General features: G+C 44.8%; 1 protein-coding gene across 1 annotated transcript in view; it reads right to left on the bottom strand.

The window, feature by feature from the left end:
- MAP3K4 (mitogen-activated protein kinase kinase kinase 4) overlaps positions 1–22685 on the bottom strand; it is a 143044-nt gene that overhangs the window by 83209 nt on the left and 37150 nt on the right. The window contains exon 2 of the mRNA XM_077289159.1: positions 5962–6152. Coding sequence (XP_077145274.1) covers positions 5962–6152 — 191 coding nt within the window. The remainder of the gene's footprint in view (positions 1–5961; positions 6153–22685) is intronic.

The following is a 22685-nucleotide window of genomic DNA, read 5'->3' as shown; positions in this document are numbered from 1 at the left end:
GACTGCCGGATTTATGAGGTGGGCGCTTTGATATTTCTTTCAACTAATGAAGGGATATTTAACCCCTTAGTGACGGAGCCAAATTTTTGAAATCTGACCACTGTCACTTTATGTGGTAATAACTCTGGAACCCTTCAACAAATTCCAGTGATTTTGAGTTTGTATTTACGTGACACATTGTACTTTATGATAATGATAAATTTAGGTCGATATGTTGTGTTTATTTATACTAAATATCAGAAATTTGAGAAACATTTAAAAAAATTAGCAATTTTCAAACTTTGAGTGATTATCCCTTTAATCCAGAGAGTCATACCACAGCAAGACATTAATAAATAACACTTACCTGATGTCTGCTTTACATCAGCACCATTTATAAAATGTTCTTTTATTTTGTTAGCATTTTAGGAGGTTTAAAAATGTAGCAGGAATTTTTCATTTTTTTCAAGGAAATTTACAAAATGTATTTTTTTTTAAGGCAGAGGTCCCCAACCTTTTTTGCACCAGGGACCGGCTTTAAGCAAGACCAGTTTTCCATGGCCCGGTGGGGGTGGGGCAGGGGCGGGGCTTTGGTCATATGGGGGTGGGGTTATGGAGGGATGGAGCTTAGTGCATACTTATCATATAATTATGACATTTATAATGAGAATGTGATTCAACTTACCATAGGTTCAGAATGAGTGGGAGCACCATGCTTGTTTCCCTGGTGCTCTGCACCATTATTGCCCCATAGCTGTGCCATATAGTGCTCTGCACCATTATTGCCCCATAGCTGTGCCATACAGTGCTCTGCACCATTATTGCCCGATAGCTGTGCCATACAGTGCTCTGCACCGTTTATTATTGCCCCATAGCTGTGCCATATAGTGCTCTGCACCATTATTGCCCCATAGCTGTGCCATACAGTGCTCTGCACCGTTCATAATTGCCCCATAGCTGTGCCATACAGTGCTCTGCACCATTATTGCCCCATAGCTGTGCCATACAGTGCTCTGCACCATTATTGCCCCATAGCTGTGCCATACAGTGCTCTGCACCATTATTGCCCCATAGCTGTGCCATACAGTGCTCTGCACCATTATTGCCCCATATCTGTGCCATACAGTGCTCTGCACCATTATTGCCCCATAGCTGTGCCATACAGTGCTCTGCACCATTATTGCCCCATAGCTGTGCCATACAGTGCTCTGCACCATTATTGCCCCATAGCTGTGCCATATAGTGCTCTGCACCGTTTATTATTGCCCCATAGCTGTGCCATATAGTGCTCTGCACCGTCCATTATTGCCCCATAGCTGTGCTGCTGCTGCAATAAAAATAATAAAACACATACTCACCTCTCTTGCTTGCAGCTCCTCACGTCCCGTCCCGGCGTCTCTCCGCACTGACTGATCAGGCAGAGGGCAGCGCGCACACTATATGCATCATCGCGCCCTCTGACCTGCACAGTCAATGAGGAGAGACGCCGGGAAGACAGAGCGGTGCCCGGCGTGTGGAACGAGGACAGGTGACTATGTAATACTTACCTGCTCCCGGCGTCCCGCTCCTTCCCCCGGACAGATGGTCTTCGGTGCCGCAGCCTCTTCCTCTGTCAGCGGTCACCAGCACCCCTGATTAGAGAAATGAATTATGCGGCTCCGCCCCTATGGGAGGTGGAGCAGCCTATTCATTTCTCTAATGAGCGGTCCCACGTGACCGCTGTACAGGGGAAGAGCTGCTGCACCCGGAGACCGTGGGACGGGCAGGGGGAGCGTCAGGATCGCCGGGACTAGGTAAGTATGCCTCAGCGCCCTCTCCCCCTCACCCGCCGACCGTGACTCGAGTATAAGCCGAGGGGGCACTTTCAGCCCAAAAATTTGGGCTGAAAATCTCGGCTTATACTCGAGTATATACGGTAGCTGTCAGCGGCGCCGCGGATCGGCTGAAAAACCCCAACGGCCCGGTCCTGGTCCGCGGACCGGCGGTTGGGGACCTCCGTTTTAAGGGACCTATCCATGTTTGAAGTGCCTTTAGGGGTCCTATATATTGGGAAACCCCCAAAAGTTATACCATTTTAAAAACAGCACCCCATGACATATTGAAAACTGCAGTCAGGTAGTTTATTAACTCTTCAGGTGCTTTTCAGCAATTAATGCAAAGTAGCATGACAGAAATGAAAATTTGTATTTATACCACATAAATGCCGCTAACTTTTGAACAGATTACTAGTGCCAGGCAGCAGCTGCCAAGGCAAACAGGATCATGGGGTGCATTAAAAGAGGTCTGGATACACATGATGAGAGCATTATACTGCCTCTGTACAAATCCCTAGTTAGACCGCACATGGAATACTGTGTCCAGTTTTGGGCACCGGTGCTCAGGAAGTTAGGTCAGTTAAAAGGCATATTGGCGGTCATTAAGGGGTTAAACCCACAGGCTTTGACCAACATGTATGCTGACAATATCATAGCATCTCTGGCATCGCTATTATCTGCCAGGCTCATGAGGAACCGTGTGGATGGACAAACGCATTGAGACGCAGTCTGTTTCCATGATAAGTCCCTTACTCTTTCATGAGTCCTCAGCATGGTGCATCTAAGACTTTATTGTTCATATGTTACCTATAATTCTGGATTCCTATTCCACCCTTGCCTTCATCTACTGTTATTCATAATAAGGTTTTATTCCAAAGGGCACTTACCCATTATTAGTTATTATAGGGACAGATCATCTATTGGAATTTTATTGTTTTCTAGTATATCTCGTTTATTTTCCACAAAATACTAACAGGAGATCTATCATCCGCTCCTGAGAAAGAGGATGTTCCTTGATCCATTTTAGCTTAGCAATATCACAAATTGACCTATATCTTCATTTCTGATCTTAAAGGGAACCTGTCACCCCCAAAATCGAAGGTGAGCTAAGCCCACCGGCATCAGGGTCTTATCTACAGCATTCTGTAATGCTGTAGATAAGCCCCCGATGTATCCTGAAAGATAAGAAAAAGAAGTTAGATTATACTCACCCAGGGGCGGTCCCGCTGCGGTCCGGTCCGGGGCCTCCCATCTTCTTACGATGACATCCTCTTCTTGTCTTCACTCTCTGGCGCAGGCGTACTTTGTCTGCCCTGTTGAGGGCAGAGCAAAGTACTGCAGTGCACAGGCGCCGGGAAAGGTCAGAGAGGCCCGGCACCTGTGCACTGCAGTACATTGCTCTGCCCTCAACAGGACAGACAAAGTATGCCTGCGCCGGTGCCGCAGCGTGAAAACAAGAAGAGGACGTCATCCTATGAAGATGGGAGGCACCGGATCGGACCGCGACGCCCATCGGATCAAACCGCCCACCCCCAGGTGAGTATAATCTAACCTCTTTTTCTCATCTTTCAGGACACATCGGGGCTTATCTACAGCATTACAGAATGCTGTAGATAAGCCCCTGATGACAGTGGGTTTAGCTCACCTTCCATTTTGGGGGTGACAGGTTCCCTTTAAATCTATATGCTTTCCAGCCAGCCTATAATAAGGGACATCAAGGGAAGACAGGGTTAATCTTCGTTGAGTGGGGGCGCCAAAAAAAACCTTACTCTTTAGGGTGCCAACCTTCGCAGACAAACAGGAATCAGCTAGGATTATTGTAGGGGCCTTCTAGGCATACTGTAGTTCACTTTGGTCTATGCTACCATGCGTTACTTATTGCTATAATTCTTTAATGCAATTTAATTATTGTTTGTCACACTGGGTTAGTGTTTAATATTATGGTAAGTAATAAAAACAGTTTTAAAGGATTATATGTTCACACAAAAAAAAAAAAATGTGTTCAACAAATCCTAAAAATATACCAAATATTTTGGGGTTAATCCAGATTTATTAAAGGGAATAATATGTCAAATATACATTTTGTTACTTTTGAAAACCAGATACTAGTTTTATTTCCCTATTTGTACATTTTTGTCTATTACCACATTCCCTTTAAAGTGTCTTTTAAAATAAAAGGTTCTCACTGAACACAGTTCCTATTAGCATAGGGCTACAGGTCAGACAACAAAGATACAAATGCCACTAAAAATCCAATCCTACTAAGTCTTGGCATTGATTTGGTTGGTTTTCAGCCAAATTCCAAGTCTGAAATAGTCATGTGACAGCATGTTTGCACGACTGGTCTATGAAATGGTTGCACGACTGGTCTATGAAATAATGTGCCAAAAAGGTTGCTGTGTCGCACCAACCTAAAAAGTATGAGTTAACAGCTTGTAAGAAGGCCAGCCTGGTCAGCCTAGTCCGCCAATGGCCCTCCTCCAACAGTGCTGCCAGAAAGGCATAGATTACAAGAGCTGCTTGTACCAAACAGGACCCTATTCGAATGAATGTCAGGCCCGAACACCCGGTGTTTTACACGCTGTCATCTCTATGACAGCACACGAAACAGCGGCTCCGATTGGCAGTAGTCTTTCAAGTTACCGCTGCAATTTTCACTTAGCGTGAGTCAGCAGCTGTGACAGTGGTCAAAAGGTTAACGCCGGTCACAGGCGTAGACTGATGAAAGTACTTCACATCATTGTATGCCCGGTCTCGTCGATAGCAGCGAGAGCAGGCGTACGATGATGAGATTATTTATCAGTCGGTACCTATGCAATAAATACGTTTAAAAAAAAAAAAAAAAGGTGTGGGGTCTCCTGTTTTTGCCCAGCTGAGGGCTGCTATCAGAGTGATCTTAGCTAGTTATGAAAAATGGAGGAGTCCCACGCTGTTGAAAATTAAGTAAATACATTTATGACAACCAGTCACGCTAAATCAGACAGCTGGAGGCTGGTATTCTCAGGCTGGTAAGGGGTCACGGATATTGGTCCCCCCAGCCTAGAAATAGCAGCCTGTAGTTGCCCCAGAAAAGGCGCATCTATTAGATGCGCCAATTCTGGCTCTAAAGAAAAAAAAAACAAAAACACCATATTCTTCACCTGTCCCACGATAATCCATATGTACCACAATGTGTTCTAACAGTGCAACATCTGAATTTCACTGCTGAGCAGTGGCATGATCTGACTGCCAACCATGAACACAGAGTTCAGCCTGAGAACTCAACTGCAGCGTAGAGCGATGACATCAATAAGGTGAGCGGAGTTCAGAGTCAATGAACTCCGATGACCTCACTGATGTCAGTTATCATGAGAAAGTTCATATTCAAGTAAAGAATATGGTGTTTTTATTTTTCATTTTTGAAAATGGGTAAGGCTATGTGCACGTCAGGAATGTTTGCAGAAATTTCTTGACAAAAAACGGACTTTTTCCGCAGGAAATCCGCACACTTTTTTTTCACATTTTTCTCGCAGTTTTTGCGCATTTTTTGCGTTTTTTTCCAGCGTTTCCCCAATTGACTAATAGAGGGAAAAACTAAAAAATACAGCAAAATTAATGAACATGCTGCGTTTTTTCCGCGATGCGTTTTTTTTGCGGAAAAAAATGCAACATGTGCACAAAAATTGCGGATTGCATTCTAACTATAGGATGCTTAATGAATTTTTTTTTCGCAGTTTTATCACGTTTTTATAGTGAAAAAACGCGAAAACTTTTGAATGTGTGCACATACCCTAAAAGGGGGTGGGAGTTATATTTCAAATAAAGGACTTAATTCTCACTGTGTCATCTATATTACAATATGACTATGGGGTTACTAATGAACGCCGAGGGCGGATATGGGCATGGAATGCAGTGAATATTAATTTCTCTTTAGTAGCGGGCACAAGAGTAAGCTGCAGCCGCCGGCTCCTGCCTCCTGTGACCCGCGGCTCTGCCACTGGCCGCTTCCCCACCTCCCCACCACAGCCAGACAGGTACATCAATATGATAAGATGCACCCCCCCATTTTGGAGGAAAAAAGTGTCTTACGTAGTTTGAAAAATACGGTTTAAATTGCTTTGTCAAAAGTAGGGTAATGTAATACCATTTAAGGAATCAGAGAACAAGCCAATGTTGGTGAATAACTGACCTTTACATAAAGTCCGAGTCACTGGCCTCCCCGTGCAGTTCCGCTGATGTTTAGTTGACATACGCTTCATCTGTCGGGGAGTGCTGGGAGGAGAGGTGCCATAGAAGGTTCCGGCATTTGTTTCATCTGAAAACTCATCAGCCTCACAATCCAGATGGTCTCCAGCAGCATTTTCTGTTTTACGCATGTGCCTGTAACGTAGAGAAGAGCTTTGATAAAATGGCTGATAATACAAAAGGGAGACAAAAAAAAAAAATTCTAAATATTTTTAAGATCATGGTGGACAATGATGTAACACATTTATATTGCTCAATAGATCTAGTTTTGTGTAAAAATTGTGCTATGGGACTTAATTTTCCAGAACACCTGTTAACACATTTAAACTCTATAACAGGTTCCATTATTTTTACTGGAAGCATGAATTTTATTTATCTGCTCCTCTAACAAAACAGGAAAACAGAAATCCTGGTGCAGATGTTAACACAGCTTAACTCTGACGTAAGTGCAGGCAACAGACATTAAGTCATAATTAATCAACCGTATGAAAATGTTTAAAGGCAAAGCGGGAATCGAGCTGTTTACTGCCAGCAACTGCTCAGAGCAATAGTACAAACAGGCAAACACATACCTGTTAGCAGACATCAGACCATCCTCAACCCAGTTTGCGCAGATGCGTAACTCTGCACTACACATGCATTTTCTAAAAATGTAGCTATGTTGCTTGACAGCACATGTAAATGCATTAAAATGTATTAAATATTTCAATTATTTTCTTGGAAAACAGCAGCAGAAAATAGTGTTTTTCTTATCTATAGTTCACTGACCTCCTGTTCTACGTAGACATATTTTGACGGGAAAAAACTACAAATGGGTCCCCGGGAGAAGCACTGAGCAGATCAAAATTCACTCCACTTAGTGCATCAGATACAGGTGCTTCTCACAATATTAGAATATCATCAAAAAGTTAATTAATTTCAGTTATTCAACACAAAAAGTGAAACTCAAATATTAGACTCATTACAAACAGAGTGATCTATTTCAAGTATTTATTTTTGTTAATGTTGATGATTATGGCTTACAGCCAATGAAAACCCAAAAGTCATTATCTCAGTAAATTAGAATAATTAACAAAACACACCAGCAAAGGCTTCAGTTTCTAAGCATTTAAAAAGGTCCCTTAGTCCCTTGTTTCGGTAGGCTCCACAATCACTTGACAGATGAAGATGTCCAGAAGGCAGTCATTGACACACTCCACAAGAAGGGGAAGCCACAAAAGGTATGCTAAAGAAGCTGGCTGTTCACAGAGTGCTGTATCCAAGCTTATTAATGGAAAGTTGAGTGGAAGGAAAAAGTGTGGTAGAAAAAGGTGAACAAGCAACCAGGGTAACTGCAGCCTTGAAAGGCTTGTTCAGAAAAGGCCATGCAAAAATTTGGGGAAGATTCACAAGGTGTGGACGGCTGCTGGAGTCATTACTTCAAGAGCCACATTCCCCACCCATATCCAGGATATGGCTACAAGTGTCGCATTCCTTGTGTCAAGCCACTCAAGACCAAGAGACAACACCAGAAGCGTCTTACCTGGGCCAAGGAGAAAAAGAACTAGAGTGTTGCTCAGTGATCCAAGGTGTTTTCACATGAAAGTAAATTTTGCATTTCATTTGGAAATCAAGGTCCCAGAGTCTGGAGGAAGAGTGGAGAGGCACACAATCAAAGACGCTTGAGGTCTAGTGTGAAGTTTCCACAATCAGTGATGGTTTGAGGAGCAATGTCATCTGCTGCTGTAGGTCCACTGAGTTTTATCCAGACCAAATTCAGCGCAGCCCTCAAAAAGGAAATTTTAGAGCACTTCAAAAAGCTTGTCGGCAGAGGAAAGCATGGAGATGGAAATTTCATTCTCCAGAAGGACTTGGCACCTGTCCACACGGCCAAAAGTACCAATACCTGGTTTAAAAAAACAACAGTATCACTGTGCTTGATTGGCCAGCAAACTTGCTGACCTTAACCCCATAGATAATCTATGGGGTATTGTCAAGAGGAAGATGAGAGACACCAGACCCAACAATGCAGACGAGCTGAAGGCTGCTATCAAAGCAACCTGGGGTTCCGTAAGGCTAGGTTCACATTGCGTTAGGGCAATCCGTTTAGCGCTAGCGGATTGCGCTAACGCAATGTATTTGTGGGGGCCGCGTTTAGGGGTCGCGCTAAGGTCCCCGCTCTCGCAGATCCCCGATCTGCGAGAGCGGGGAACGGACCTCGGGCGCGCCGCGGACGCTGCAAGCAGCGTCCGAGGCGTGCCACAAAAGAACGGCACATCGCTAGCACGAGCCGAAAAAGGCACGCGCTAGCGATGCGCTTCAGGCAGGAACAACATTGCTGTCAATGGGTGCGCTAACAGACCCGTTGCACGGCGTTAATTGCGACATTTTCGCCGTGCAACGCTGTCCGTTAGCGTTAACCCAATAACGCAATGTGAACCTAGCCTAACACCTCAGCAGTACCACAGGCTGATCGCCTTCATTCCACGCAGCATTGATGCAGTAATTGATGCAAAAGGAGACTCGACCAAGTGTTAAGTGCATTTACTGAACTTACATTTCAGTAGGCAAACATTATGGATTTTAAAATAATTTGTCAAGCTGGTGTTATAAAGTATTCTTAAATTACTGAGATAATTACTTTTGTGTTTTCATCGGCTGTAAGCCATAATCAACAACATTATCAGAAATAAACACTTGAAATAGATCACTCTGTTTGTAACGACTCTCTATAATATATGTTTGACTTTTTGTATTGAAGAACTGAAATACGGTAAATTAACTTTTTGATGATAGTCTAATTTTGTGAGAAGCACCTGTAGCTCTATGCAAGGACCTGTAGCTCTCTGCATCCCAGTCCCGTTAAAATGAATTGGGCTAAACAACAATACCAGGCCAATTTACCCACTACAGTATGTATGGAGCCTTGTCTAGTGAATTAAGAAGCAAATATGGTGCTTGACCACAGTGGCCCCTTCAATCAGTTGAATTCACGCACCCCTGAAATCAGATATGGATATCCTGTAATGGGGTGGTGGGGAGGACTTTACCCGGAAACTGTACTTTTGGCAAACTGTGTATAAATTAGTACAAGCAAAAATATAGGAAACTTTGTAATATAGATTACATATTTGATTCTTTCTTCACTTCTGACACACTACTCTGCCCTCCACCCCGGCTTCTGAACGCATTACTCAAGACAAGACAAGACTGACCCTCCATTATACTTAATGATGAGGAGTGGGAAGTAGAGCACAAAAACACAAAGATCATGCAGTTTTCTAGCAAATCTGTTACCTCCCTCCAGAGCTGGATTCCTGCTAAGGCCTGATATGTGAAACAGGAATCATCATAGAAGCTAGTTTTCACCCACTAGCCCTGAGTCAATTGCAAATTATGATATAGAGTCTGCCAGGGGGAAAACTGGTGAAAATGCTGGATATAACACAGATATAGGGTTAAGCCTCATGTACATACAGGACAGCTTCTTCAGAACAGTTACCGTTTATAGAGTTCCTTTCATTAGATGCATGCTGCCCTTAACCACAGTAGGCATGAACTAAATGATTGCAGTCAGGAATGTCTCTCTCAAATGTTCCTACAAATCAGAGAAAACAATGTTTGAAAAGCTGGGAGAGACCCATCAACATGAAGAGAGAAGCCAGCCAGTGCTGCTAGCTTTTCTCTGCAGTGTTTCAGAGGGAGACATAAATGGCTACAATCACGCAGCCAGGTTCCGATTCACGCTGCCCATGGTTCGGGCAGAATTAATCTAAAGACAGGTTCCCTTTAAGCTCTGTTGCTAAATAGTCCAACAGTTCATTCTGTACAGTGCTAAGCCCTTAAGTTGGTGAGGATGGAATCCATCATATATTATCCAAGTAGTCACACAAGTTGCAGAGTACCATATGAGTATACACAGACTAAAAAAGGCAATGAGATACGGCAACCCCTGGGGATTCCGTCCTCACCAATTTAGGGGCTTAAAGGGAACCTGTCCCCCCCAGGGCCCATTAAGGTAAAAGAACCACCTTCAGCAGCGCTAAGGCTGTGTTCACACGTTCCGGTTTTTTCGCGGTTTTTCCCGATAAAAACGCTATAAAACCGCAAAAAAAACACATACAATAAGCATCCCATCATTTAGAATGAGTTCCGCATGTTCTGTGCACATGATGCGTTTTTTTCCGCAAAAAAAACGCATACCGCACAAAATCCGGACATGCTCTATCTTTTTGCGTTTTTTTTGCGGATTTCCCACTCCAAAATGCATTGGGAAGTGTCCGGAAAAAACCGCGGCAAAAACGCACACTGTTTTCTTGCGGATTTCTTGCAAAAAATGTCCGGAATTCTCCTGAATTTTCTGCAAGAAATCCTGAACGTGTGCACATAGCCTTAGGGTATGTGCACACGTCCGGATTTCTTGCAGAAATTTCCTGAAGAAAACCGGAAATTTTCTGCAAGAAATCCGCATTTTTTTTTTTGCGTTTTTTTCCCGTTTTTTTAGCATTCTGCAAGCGTAATTAGCTTGCAGAATGCTAAAGTTTTCCAAGCGATCTGTAGCATCACTTGGAAAACTGACTGACAGGTTGGTCACACTTGTCAAACATAGTGTTTGACAAGTGTGACCAACTTTTTACTATAGATGCAGCTTATGCAGCATCTATAGTAAAAGATAGAATGTTTAAAAATAATAAAAAAAATAAAAAAAATGGTTATACTCACCCAGACATCTCATCAGCGGCGTCCGTTCCTCTTCCTATAGCTGGTGTGCGCGCGCAGGACCTTCCATGACGTCGCGGTCACGTGAGCGGTCACATGACCGCTCACGACCAATCACAAGACAGTGACGTCATCGGCAGGTCCTTCACCGCACAGCAGCTATAGGAACCGAAGCGGCAGCATGCAGCGGTGAGGCGGGAAGACATCGAGGGTGAGTATAGGACTATTTTTTATTTTAATTCTTTTTTTTTTACCAATTATATGGTGCCCAGTGCGTGGAGGAGAGTCTCCTCTCCTCCACCCTGGGTACCAACCGCACATAATCTGCTTACTTCCTCCATGGTGTGCACAGCCCCGTGCGGGAAGTAAGCAGATCAATGGACTCCTAGGTGTGCGGAATCCCCGCAATTCCGCATTTTTAATGAACATGTTGCTTTTTTTTCCGCAATGCGATTTTTTCGCGGAAAAAATCGCAACATTTGCACAAAAAATGCGGAATACACTGTAAATAGGAGGCATATGTTAGCGTTTTTTTCGCGTTTTTATAGCGAAAAAACGCTAAAAATCCTGAACGTGTGCACATGGCCTAAGGCTGCATTCTGTGTAGGTGGCCCTTATGTTTTAGATCCCTAATAACGCTGAAATATTCACTTTTATAAATTGTGCGCCATACCTGTATTGAGTCCAGGGGGTGCGTTTTCTCCCCCTAACTCAACCGCCTCCCAGCCGTCAATCATCCCCATCCTGTACTCTCATTTTTTGGGCATGCGCCGTGCACGTTGCCCTGGAACTCGCATCAGCTGATGTACTGATATTGCGCCTGCGTGTAGCACACTGTATTCACACTGCGGGGCTGGGAATCTGGCGCCTGCACAGTTAGTCTCTGCAGCTGTCCCCATCACCCCCATCTTTGCCTTATGCCCAACCTACACACCACCATTCAGCTTGGGATCACTCCGACGCTGCAGACAAGTCGTATAACACTGGAGGAAAGAGGCGGAGGGAGATGGGGACAGTCGCAGAGACTAACTGCGCATGCGCCAGATTCCCAGCCCCGTAGTGTGAATACATCATAACACACTGCGGGGCGGGATCTCGGGCCTCTGCTACTCGCAGGCACGATATCAGTACATGAGCTGATGTGAGCTCCAGGGCAGAGCATGGCGCATGCCCGAAAAATGAGAGCACAGCGCAGGCGCCGGTGATGTGAGGAAACAGAGGAGGCGGCTCCCGATGGATGGCTGCGAGGCGGCCGAGTCAGGGGGAGAAAACGTACCCCCCGGACTCAATACAGGTATGGCGCGCAATTTATAAAAGTGAATATTTCAGCGTTATTAGGGAGCAAAAAGATAAGAGCCGCCTTCACAGAATGCAGCCTTAGCACTGCTGAAGGTGGGTCTTTTACCTTAATGGGGCCTGGGGGGGGTGACAGGTTCCCTTTAACACTGTACTGTACAGAATGAACTGTTGGACTATTTAGCCACAGGGCTATCATTTTATCTAGGATATTTCCCCATGTTATTTGAGTGATTTGACTGTAGCACCTTATTATTTTTTGTACTTTTGTTATATCAGTTTTCATGCTCCATAATTTATTTTGTACTATTGGACATTTCCTCTTGTCCCCCATACTTTGCCCATATGCTATGTAGCCTATAGACCTTTTGTGTTCCTGGCCATGTGACACTGACTTCTCATTTTAGTGCTTATTACTTGTCTAAATAAAATTTGTTTTTATTGCATATAATTGTTCGCTTTTGACTTCCGTTTTCTTTTTGGTATCTCTGGCATGATAGGAAGTGCGATTTCCTTTTGACCATAGATCTTTTTGGTTACATGCTTATTGAATTGGTCTGGTCGGAGAGGTGGGGCTGGTCTGTGCTTGCCCCCTCCTCTCAACCACAATAGGCGCTCTTGCTCTTTTGATGGACGGGAATGACATCATCCATGTCATGCCCGCAGCGCTGCATATCTTGAGCCTGTGCAGTTTATGCACAAACCAGTGCAGGCGCGTTTCACCGTGTCCTGCCGAGTGCAAAGCCCTGTAATGTGAAAGTTTATTTCCAGGTCATTAGTTCCCTCAAGGCAAAATGAAGTGTACCTGTAGAAGTCTGTGCTTTTGTAAAGACATAGAGAAGATGGTAGACTCCGTCTGAAGACCCTTGTATTTATAAAATGCACTATCCTGTTTTATATGTTGTTTTATCTACTGAATGGCCTGTAATGGTTAGCCTGCGGAAAAAAGGTTACTTATAGGGCCAGCCCATCATAGGAGGAGTTAGGTGGGCACAAGAACTTAGTTCCTGTTTGTCAGTTGCTGGAAAGTACAGAAAGAGAAGGAACATATGTTGGCAGGCCAGCATTGCTTAATCCCTTCACCCCCGAAGCTTTTTGCGTTTTCATTTTTCGCTCCCCTTCTTCCCAGAGCCATAACTTTTTTATTTTTCCGTCAACATGGCCATGTGATGGCTTAGTTTTTGCAGGACGAGTTGTACTTTTGAACGACACCATTGGTTTTACCATGTCGTGTACTAGAAAACGGGAAAAAAAATTCAAGTGCGGTGAAATTGCAATAAAAAGTGCAATCCCACACTTGTTTTTGGTTTGGCTTTTTTGCTAGGTTCACTAAATGCTAAAACCGACCTGCCACTATGATTCTCCAGGACATTACGAGTTCATAGACACCAAACATGTCTAGGTTCTTTTTTATCTAAGTGGTGAAAAAATTTTCCAAACTTTTGCTAAAAAAAAAAAAAAAATATGCAATTTTGCGATACCCGTAGCGTCTCCATTTTTCGTGATCTGGGGTCGGCTGAGGGCTTATTTTTTGTGTGCCGAGCTGACGTTTTAATGATACCATTTAGGTGCAGATATGTTCTTTTGATAGCCCATTATTACATTTTAATGCAGTGTCGAGGAGACCAAAAAAACGTAAATTTTGGCGTTTTGATTTTTTTCTCATTATGCCGTTTAGCGATCAGGTTAATCCTTTTTTTATTGCTAGATCAGGCGATTCTGACCACGGCGATACCAAATATGTGTATGTTTGGTCTTTTTAACATTCTATTTTGAATGGGGCGAAAAAGGGGGGTGATTTGAACTTTTTTTTTTTGCAATGCTTTAAATAGCCTTCCCTAGTAGCTGACTGGCACAACTCTCTTGGTTCTGCCACACAGAGGCGATGCTCAGATCACCCCTATGTAGCAGAATTACTGGATTGCATAGCAATCTAGCACCAACAAACATGAAGGTCTCAAGGAGACATCTGGCTGTCATGCCAACGCATCGCTGACCCCCGATCACGTGACGGGGTTCAGCAGAGCACGTATTTCCAGCCGGATGGCAGGAAGTGCTTGTTAAATCTAGCTCTCAGCGTTTGGCAGTGGCATTTAACTAGTTAATAGGCGCAGGCTGGCATGTACTGGCTTTGATGCGAGCTCACTGCCGGAGCCCGCATCAAAGCGGGGGTTCTGCCATCGGACGTACTATTCCGTCCGATGGCAGAAAGGGGTTAATGGCAATGTGTGTGAAGAAGAGAGAAGACTATACTCAGGTAGCAAGTTATGAACTAACCAAATACCCAGTGGAAGAAGCACTCCTTTAAAGAAGGCAAGTAGGGCACCTATTGAATGTGTTATCTATAAGTGTAAATCCAGATCTGGAGGCTTGGGTGAAAGAAGCCTGGGTTGGTCAGGTTAGAACACACCTGTAATTATGTGGCCTGAATGAATTGGAAGTTAAGAGTAGTTGTGAAGTCCACCACCTCTACCCGTGCGGCCCTTAACAAGGGAAGATGGAGGTACAACAAGTATCATCAGATATATGACGCCAAATGTAATTGTCGCGTTCACGCATCTGAGTTGTGCAGCAGAAGACGTATTGCAGAGATTTCTCTTGCATTTCACTTTAACTGCACAGGCTTTAGATTTGTAGCACTAAATGAATGATGAGGAGACGTCATCGACCTCCATCAAAGCAGTAAGATCAACTATTGCTGGGTGATAGAAGGTGCCACGCACAAACCAGTGGGGCCCAGGAGACTGCACCGTGGCAATTAGAATATGGCACAGGAGAATCATTTTAGGCATTTTCTTTGATTTGCCGGGGAGCTGAAAGCTTACACATAGCTGCTTGACTGCCGTGCAAGAGGACCTATGTTCACACGTTCAGGATTTCCATCCTTTTTTTTTCCTGACTGAATCTGCAGGTCTCTGCAGAAAACGCAGGTGCGTTTTTTGGTGCGTTTTTGGTGCGTTTTTTGGTGCGTTTTTTAGTGCGTTTTGTATGCAGTTTTCTCTGCAAATTGTCTGTGTTTGACACAAATAAAGCTTTAACTGCAGTGGGGGAAAAAAAAAAAAGAAATGATGTCATTTCCTTGGCCAACCCTTTTCTTCTTCCATCCTCCATTTTGGGACTAAACACCAAAATGAGTGGACGTGTTTTGAATGACAGCGCTCCGCGTTTTGCGCCGCATGCGTCACTGCAGCGCACGCATCCGGGCGCAGAGGACGCAGCAAGTTGCATTTTTGCTGCGTCCAAAATCAATCAAAAAAAGGACGCATGCGGCGCAAAACGCAGCGTTGTGCATGCGTTTTGCTGCGTTTTACTTTGCGTTGTGTGTTGCGGCGCCGACGCTGCTGCGCACAACGCAAATGTGAACATAGCCTAAGTGCCACGTATTTCAGTGCCACGTGCCACATATTTCAGTGCCACGTGCCACGTATTTCAGTGCCACGTGCCACGTATTTAAGTGCCACGTATCTCAGTGCCACGTGCCACGTATTTAAGTGCCACGTGCCACGTATTTAAGTGCCACGTGCCACGTATTTCAGTGCCACGTGCCACGTATTTCAGTGCCACGTGCCACGTATTTCAGTGCCACGTGCCACGTATTTCAGTGCCACGTGCCACGTATTTCAGTGCCACGTGCCACATATTTCAGTGCCACGTATTTCAGTGCCACGTATTTCAGTGCCACGTATTTCAGTGCCACGTGCCACGTATTTCAGTGCCACGTGCCACGTATCACGTATTTCAGTGCCACGTATTTAAGTGCCACGTGCCACGTATTTAAGTGACACGTATCATGTATTTAAGTGACACGTATCACGTATAAGTGACACGTGTCACGTATTTAAGTGACACGTATCACGTATAAGTGACACGTGTCACGTATTTAAGTGCCACGTATTTAAGTGCCACGTATCCCACGAAGATTTTCCATGGAGAACAGACACATCCAGAGATATGTCTGCTCTCCACGGATGCAGCAACACACTGACAGGAGCCATAGTTCCTGTCGGTGTGTCACTGCGCATGCGCGAGCGAGTTTACCGGCGGTCATTGACCCCGGCACTCTCGCTTAACGGCAGTGCTGCGTGGGAAAGTTCAACGCAGCTGTACTGCTGTTAACCGAGACGCCGGAGTCATTGAACTCCGGAACAGTACGCGACACACTGCTAGGAGCTTCGCTCCTGGCAGTGTATCGCCGGAGAGCAGCCGATCGGCGTGGGACACTCGTTTTATGGATTCTGCGGACAGGGAGTATGGATTTGGTTTATTATTTTGCGATTTTTTCCTGGAGGATCGAGGGCTTCGCCTACAAGTGTGCTGTTGGTGAGTATATACTCTGTGTTATATGTTGTATGTACTGTGTGTCATGTATGTGTATTGTGTGTAGGTGTTTGGTGTAACTTTACCATTGTGCTAAGTCGCCGGACACAGGGACAACTCTCCCATCCTAATACCGGATGGGAGTAGTAGTCCATACGGCGACTTAGCACAATGGTGGCACTAGCGTCGCATGGGGACACGCACACACACACGCATACACACACACACAGACACACACACACGCATACACACACACATACACACACACACAGACACACATACCAAATCAATCAAACGGCCGACACGATCCCCATGCGCCGGTATGCCTCCATGTCTCTCCGCCCACGCACTTCCGGCCCCGCACTTCCGCCGGCTTCCCCGCACTTCCGGCTGCAGCGGTTCTGCACAACAAACCGCAGTAAAACCCGCAGATATATTTTTGATCTGCGGGTTTTACTGCGATTTTGACCTCACAATGGAGGTCTATGGGTGCAGAACCGCTGCGGTTCAGGAAGAAGAATTGACATGCTCCTTCTTTTTTCCGGGAGCTATTCAGCACGGCTTTTTTTTTAAATTTCCGGACCATGTGCACAGTGTGTCCTGTTTTCCATAGGGTACAGTGTACTGTACCCTGCATGGAAAACAGCTGCGGAACCGCAGCGGCAAAACCGCCGCGGTTCCGCGGTAAAAAACGCACTGTGTGAACATGGCCTTACTCAGGTGCTAAGATGAATGGGCAACGTTGCAGTGCCTGTGCCTCCACTACTGATCAGCGTGAGTGCAGATAGGCAGATGTGCGAAACTGAAGAAACGGCAACACTTGCACAAGCACCATGACCCCTAGACAGTTAATAGTCAGGAACAAAAAGACACAGCACAGATTGGGATATTATTGACCGATCCTAACAGGGTTTAGGTAACAAGACAAAATAAAAAGCAAGGTAATATACAAACTACACTGTGTTCCAAATTATTATGCACATAGAGTTTAGGAGTGATAAGGTTAGAATTTTTTTGTTTGTCATTTAAACTCATTGATGGTGATGTGTGTCAGGGCTCTTTATATCACTGAAAGCAATTGCAGATACCTGTGCAAATTAGTTTGGCAGGTGTGTCCAAATAAAGGCAAGACTACTTAAGAAGGCTGTTCCACATTATTAAGCAGCCTACATTTTTTGCCAAAATGGGAAAGAAAAGGGATGTGTCGGCTGCTGAGAAGCAACAAATTGTGGAGTATTTAGGTTAAGGCATGACTACAATCAACATTGCCAAGACACTTCATCGTGATCATCGCACAATCAAGAAGTATGTAGCTGATTCCCAGCACACACGTGTGTGTGCTGATAAAGAAAAATGGAGGACTCTATCCAACAGGCAATTGCGTAAGGTTAAAAGAGCAGCTGCAAAAAATGCCTTGTCATAGCAGCAGACAAGATTTTGAAGCTGCAGGTGCCTCCAACGTCCCCAGAACAAGATGCAGGGTCCTTCAGAGGTTTGCAGCTGTGCGTAAGCCATCCTGTCGACCACTTCTATCCACTGCAACAAGCAGAAACGGCTCCAGTGGGCCAACGATACATGAAGACTGACTTCCAAACTGTTCTGTTCACCGATGAGTGCCGTGCAACGCTCGATGGTCCAGATGGATGGAGTGGAGGATGGACACCCCATGAAAACACGGCTAAGGCGCCAACAAGGAGGAGGTGGAGTAATGTTTTGGGCTGGAATCATGGGGAGAGAGATTGTCGGCCCCTTTATGAGGGTAAAGATGAACTCCATAATCTATGTGGAGTTTCTAAAACAACAATTCCTGCCATGGTTCAAGAGGAAGAACCGTGCTTTCCGCAGCAAGATCATTTTCATGCATGATAATGCACCGTCTCATGCTGCAAAAAACACATCTGCATCTCTGGCTGCTATGGGCATAAAAGAGGACAAACTTATGGTGTGGCCACCGTCTTCCCCTGACCTCAACCCCATTGAGAACCTCTGGAGCAGCATCAAAAGGAGCGTCTATGATGGCGGGAGGCAGTTCACATCTAAGTAACAGCTCTGGGAGGGTATTCTGTCCACATGCAAAACAACTGAAGCAGAAACCATCCAAAAACTGACAAATTCAATGGACGAGAGAGTTCAGAAGCTTCTTTCGAACAAGGGGTCCTATGTGCAAATGTAACATCACCTAGAATAAAGTTTTCACTTGAAAACTGTTTGATTTCATTTTGTAATAAGCTGATAATGCTTATAACTTCACAATTGACCATTTTTTTGTTCAAAATAAAAAAAAAAGGTTGAAAACTCTGCTGTGCATAATAATTTGGAACATGCATTTTGAGTGTTTATTTTTTTTTTAAAAGATACTGCTTTCATAGGCAGTTTTTTCCAAAACATTGCAATTATACTAGAATAGTAGATGACTGGAAAATAACAATGACTGCAATTCAGATAGGTAATTTAGAGAAAATATGAGGAGATATTATTTGCATAATAATTTGGAACACAGTGTAGAGGAGTACCCACCATCCAGCAACCTAATTGATCAAACACAGACCACCCTGGATCCCTGCAGCAGTTCTGGAACTTTCAGGACTGCTAAAGCCTGTGATTGGCTACATAAGTCAGGTGACAAGAAAAGTGCGTCATCGGACGTTTTTCTGATCATGAGAGCATCCAGTCACATGACCGCTGCAGCCAATCATAGACTTCAGTGACTTTTGAACAAAGCACAAGACAAAGCTGGACTGACCAGGCTGATTTTTTTTTTTTTTGTTATTTATAGAGCATCCATACCTTAGAAACAAATGTTGTATTGGACAATCCCATTAATGACTCTGGTATGTGAAATGAAACTAGCAGTAATTTATAAAGTGTGGTGTTTTTGTTTTTTTAACTCTGCTTGTTGCAGACGCAAGAACAGGTAGTAATCCCTGTGATGGTAAAACGGTTATTAAGTATATTGGCATCATGACAAGTTTTGTGACACTGACATTTGCACTTTAAATGAAGCACGGGAAGTATGGGAGAGGTTATATAACAGATGACTGACCGGTATTCACTTCTGCTGTGTGACGGTGAGACAGGAAGAAAGTAAATGCTTGATTGCAATTTATATACTGCAGAAAAAAAACACACAACAGCTGCCGTCAATACCGAGCTACCTCTGTAACAAATAATTGCCATCTAGTGCAGCATTTATAGACTAGAATTACTTGTTGTGGGCAGAGTGCGCCAATGATGCAACTGAGAACTGTTCAGACAAGCAGCCGGCAGTACCATCGCTGGGATGGCAATCAGATGAATTCCCCTCTTGGCTGCAGAACTGACCAATGAAAACAGTACTAGCTGCGGTTATCCAAGTGCTCGGCCGCAGTATGGACAGACAGGGGTGCACCCAGCCTTACCATAGAAGGCGTGGAGCTTCAATTATTCTGGAATTACAAGTCTCTTATTGGACAGACACTACACAGGTACTGCAAGCTTACAAAGGGTAGAACATCCTTACATACACCAAGTAACCAGAGAAATCCATATACAGAGAAAGCACAGAGTACACAGTGTCCATCTCCTAAACACTCACCATACTCCTGTGTGACAAGACAACTATTCTGATCAGCGGGCTCCATAGTTAACGATCACAATAAATCTTTTGGTCGGAAAAACTGTTTCAGATGTTCCAAATTCTTGGTTGAGATGTCAGCCCATTCCATAGATGTGCAAAGTAATAAATGCTCCAGTGCTGCAGACTAATCTTGTAGGAAACTCCATACAATGAGTCACCAAGTCTCCACCCTAGAGAGGCTTTTTTTTCCCTAATAAAGCATTACAAGTCCGCCCAGCCATCACTACAGAGGTAATGATCCCATACAGTAGAAGACATGAGATCACGTCACTCTACAAAAGCACTTCATTAGTAACGTACAATCCTAGATCCTCCAGAAAAATACAACGAAACTCATGTAAAATTCACAGAGAACACACAAAGAGGGTTGCATCCAAAATACTAATAAAACATGAAAGAACACTCAACACAGGAAGAAAAGGTGACATATATATATATATACACACACACACACACACACATATATACATATACATACACACACAGTACAGACCAAGAGTTTGGACACCTTCTCATTTAAAGATTTTTCTGTATTTTCATGACTATGAAAATTGTACATTCACACTGAAGACATCAAAACTATGAATTAACACATGTCGAATTATATACTTAAAGGGCCACTGTCACCCCCCCCCAGCCGTTATAAACTAAAAGAGCCACCTTGTGCAGCAGTAATTTTGCAGTCTAACAAGGTGGCTCTTTTAGTTTTTGAATCATTTATTAGCTCAATAAAGCGTTTTATAAATTGGCCACACATACCAGATATTATACCTGAAGGCGGTCCGAAGCGTCCTGTATGAATCCCCCAACTGCCGTCACTCTTCTCTTCAGGGCCGATGGTACCCGCCCCCTTCGCGTTGTTGCTTCTTAAATCCAGCGCCTGCGCTGTGCGTGCCTGCCTGGGGCCTGCGCAGTCTTCATTATCAGTAGCAGCTCAGACGCAGGGTGCCTGACTGCGCCTGTGCGGGCAGTGCGGCCGCCCTGTTACTGAATCCCCGCACTGTGTTATTCATTATGCACACTGCGGGGCTGGCATTCCTGGGCATGCGCACTGCGCTTGTCAGACGCTCCCCCGGTCCCCCGCCTTCCAGCATTGCCCGAATATACAGGTTTCATTGCCGACGTTTGGAACAGCCACAAGGAACAACGCTGGAAGGCGGGGGACCGGGGGAGCGTCTGACAAGCGCAGTGCGCATGCCCAGGAATGCCAGCCCCGCACTGTGCATAATGAATAACACAGTGCGGGGATTCAGTAACAGGGCGGCCGCACTGCCCGCACAGGCGCAGTCAGGCACCCTGCGTCTGAGCTGCTACTGATAATGAAGACTGCGCAGGCCCCAGGCAGGCACGCACAGCGCAGGCGCTGGATTTAAGAAGCAACAACGCGAAGGGGGCGGGTACCATCGCCCCTGAAGAGTGACGGCAGTTGGGGGATTCATACAGGACGCTTCGGACCGCCTCCAGGTATAATATCTGGTATGTGTGGCCAATTTATAAAACGCTTTATTGAGCTAATAAATGATTCAAAAACTAAAAGAGCCACCTTGTTAGACTGCAGCATTACTGCTGCACAAGGTGGCTCTTTTAGTTTATAATGGCTGGGGGGGGTGACAGTGGCCCTTTAACAAAAAAAGTGTGAAACAACTGAAAATATGTCTTGTATTCTAGGTTCTTCAAAGTAGCCACCTTTTGCTTTGATGACTGCTTTGCACACTCTTGGCATTCTCTTGATGAGCTTCAAGAGGTAGTCACCGGGAATGGTCTTCCAAAATTTTGAAGGAGTTCCCAGAGATGCTTAGCACTTGTTGGCCCTTTTGCCTTCACTCTGCGGTCCAGCTCACCCCAAACCATCTCGATTGGGTTCAGGTCTGGTGACTATGGAGGCCAGGTCATCTAGCGTAGCACCCCATCACTCTCCTTCTTGGTCAAATAGCCCTTACACAGCCTGGAGGTGTGTTTGGGGGTCATTGTCCTGTTGAAAAATAAATGATGGTCCAACTAAACGCAAACCGGATGGAATAGCATGCTGCTGCAAGATGCTGTGGTAGCCATGCTGGTTCAGTATGCCTTCAATTTTGAATAAATCCCCAACAGTGTCACCAGCAAAGCACCCCCACACCATCACACCTCTTCCTCCATGCTTCACGGTGGGAACCAGGCATGTAGAGTCCATCCATTCACCTTTCAGACCAAAGCACAGATTTCCACTGGTCTAATGTCCATTCCTTGTGTTCTTTAGCTCAAACAAGTCTCTTGCGCTTGTTGCCTGTCCTTAGCAGTGGTTTCCTGGCAGCTATTTTACCATGAAGGCCTGCTGCACAAAGTCTCCTCTTAACAGTTGTTGTAGAGATGTGTCTGCTGCTAAAACGCTGTGTGGCATTGACCTGGTCTCTAATCTGAGCTGCTGTTAACCTGCGATTTCTGAGGCTGGTGACTCAGATAAACTTATCCTCAGAAGCAGAGGTGACTCTTGGTCTTCCTTTCCTGGGGCGGTCCTCCTGTGAGCCAATTTCTTTGTAGCGCTTGATGGTTTTTGCCACTGCACTTGGGGACACTTTCAAAGTTTTCCCAATTTTTCGGACTGACTGACCTTCATTTCTTAAAGTAATGATGGCCACTCATTTTTCTTTACTTAGAATTTGTATTATGGCAAGAAAAAAGCAGCTAACAGTCTATTCAGTAGGACTATCAGCTGTGTATCCACCAGACTTCTGCACAACACAACTGATTGTCCCAACCCC

This window comes from Ranitomeya variabilis, chromosome 2, assembly GCF_051348905.1.
Source record: "Ranitomeya variabilis isolate aRanVar5 chromosome 2, aRanVar5.hap1, whole genome shotgun sequence".
NCBI classification, from domain to species: Eukaryota; Metazoa; Chordata; class Amphibia; order Anura; family Dendrobatidae; genus Ranitomeya; species Ranitomeya variabilis.
This window is presented reverse-complemented; position numbering and strand designations above follow the sequence as displayed.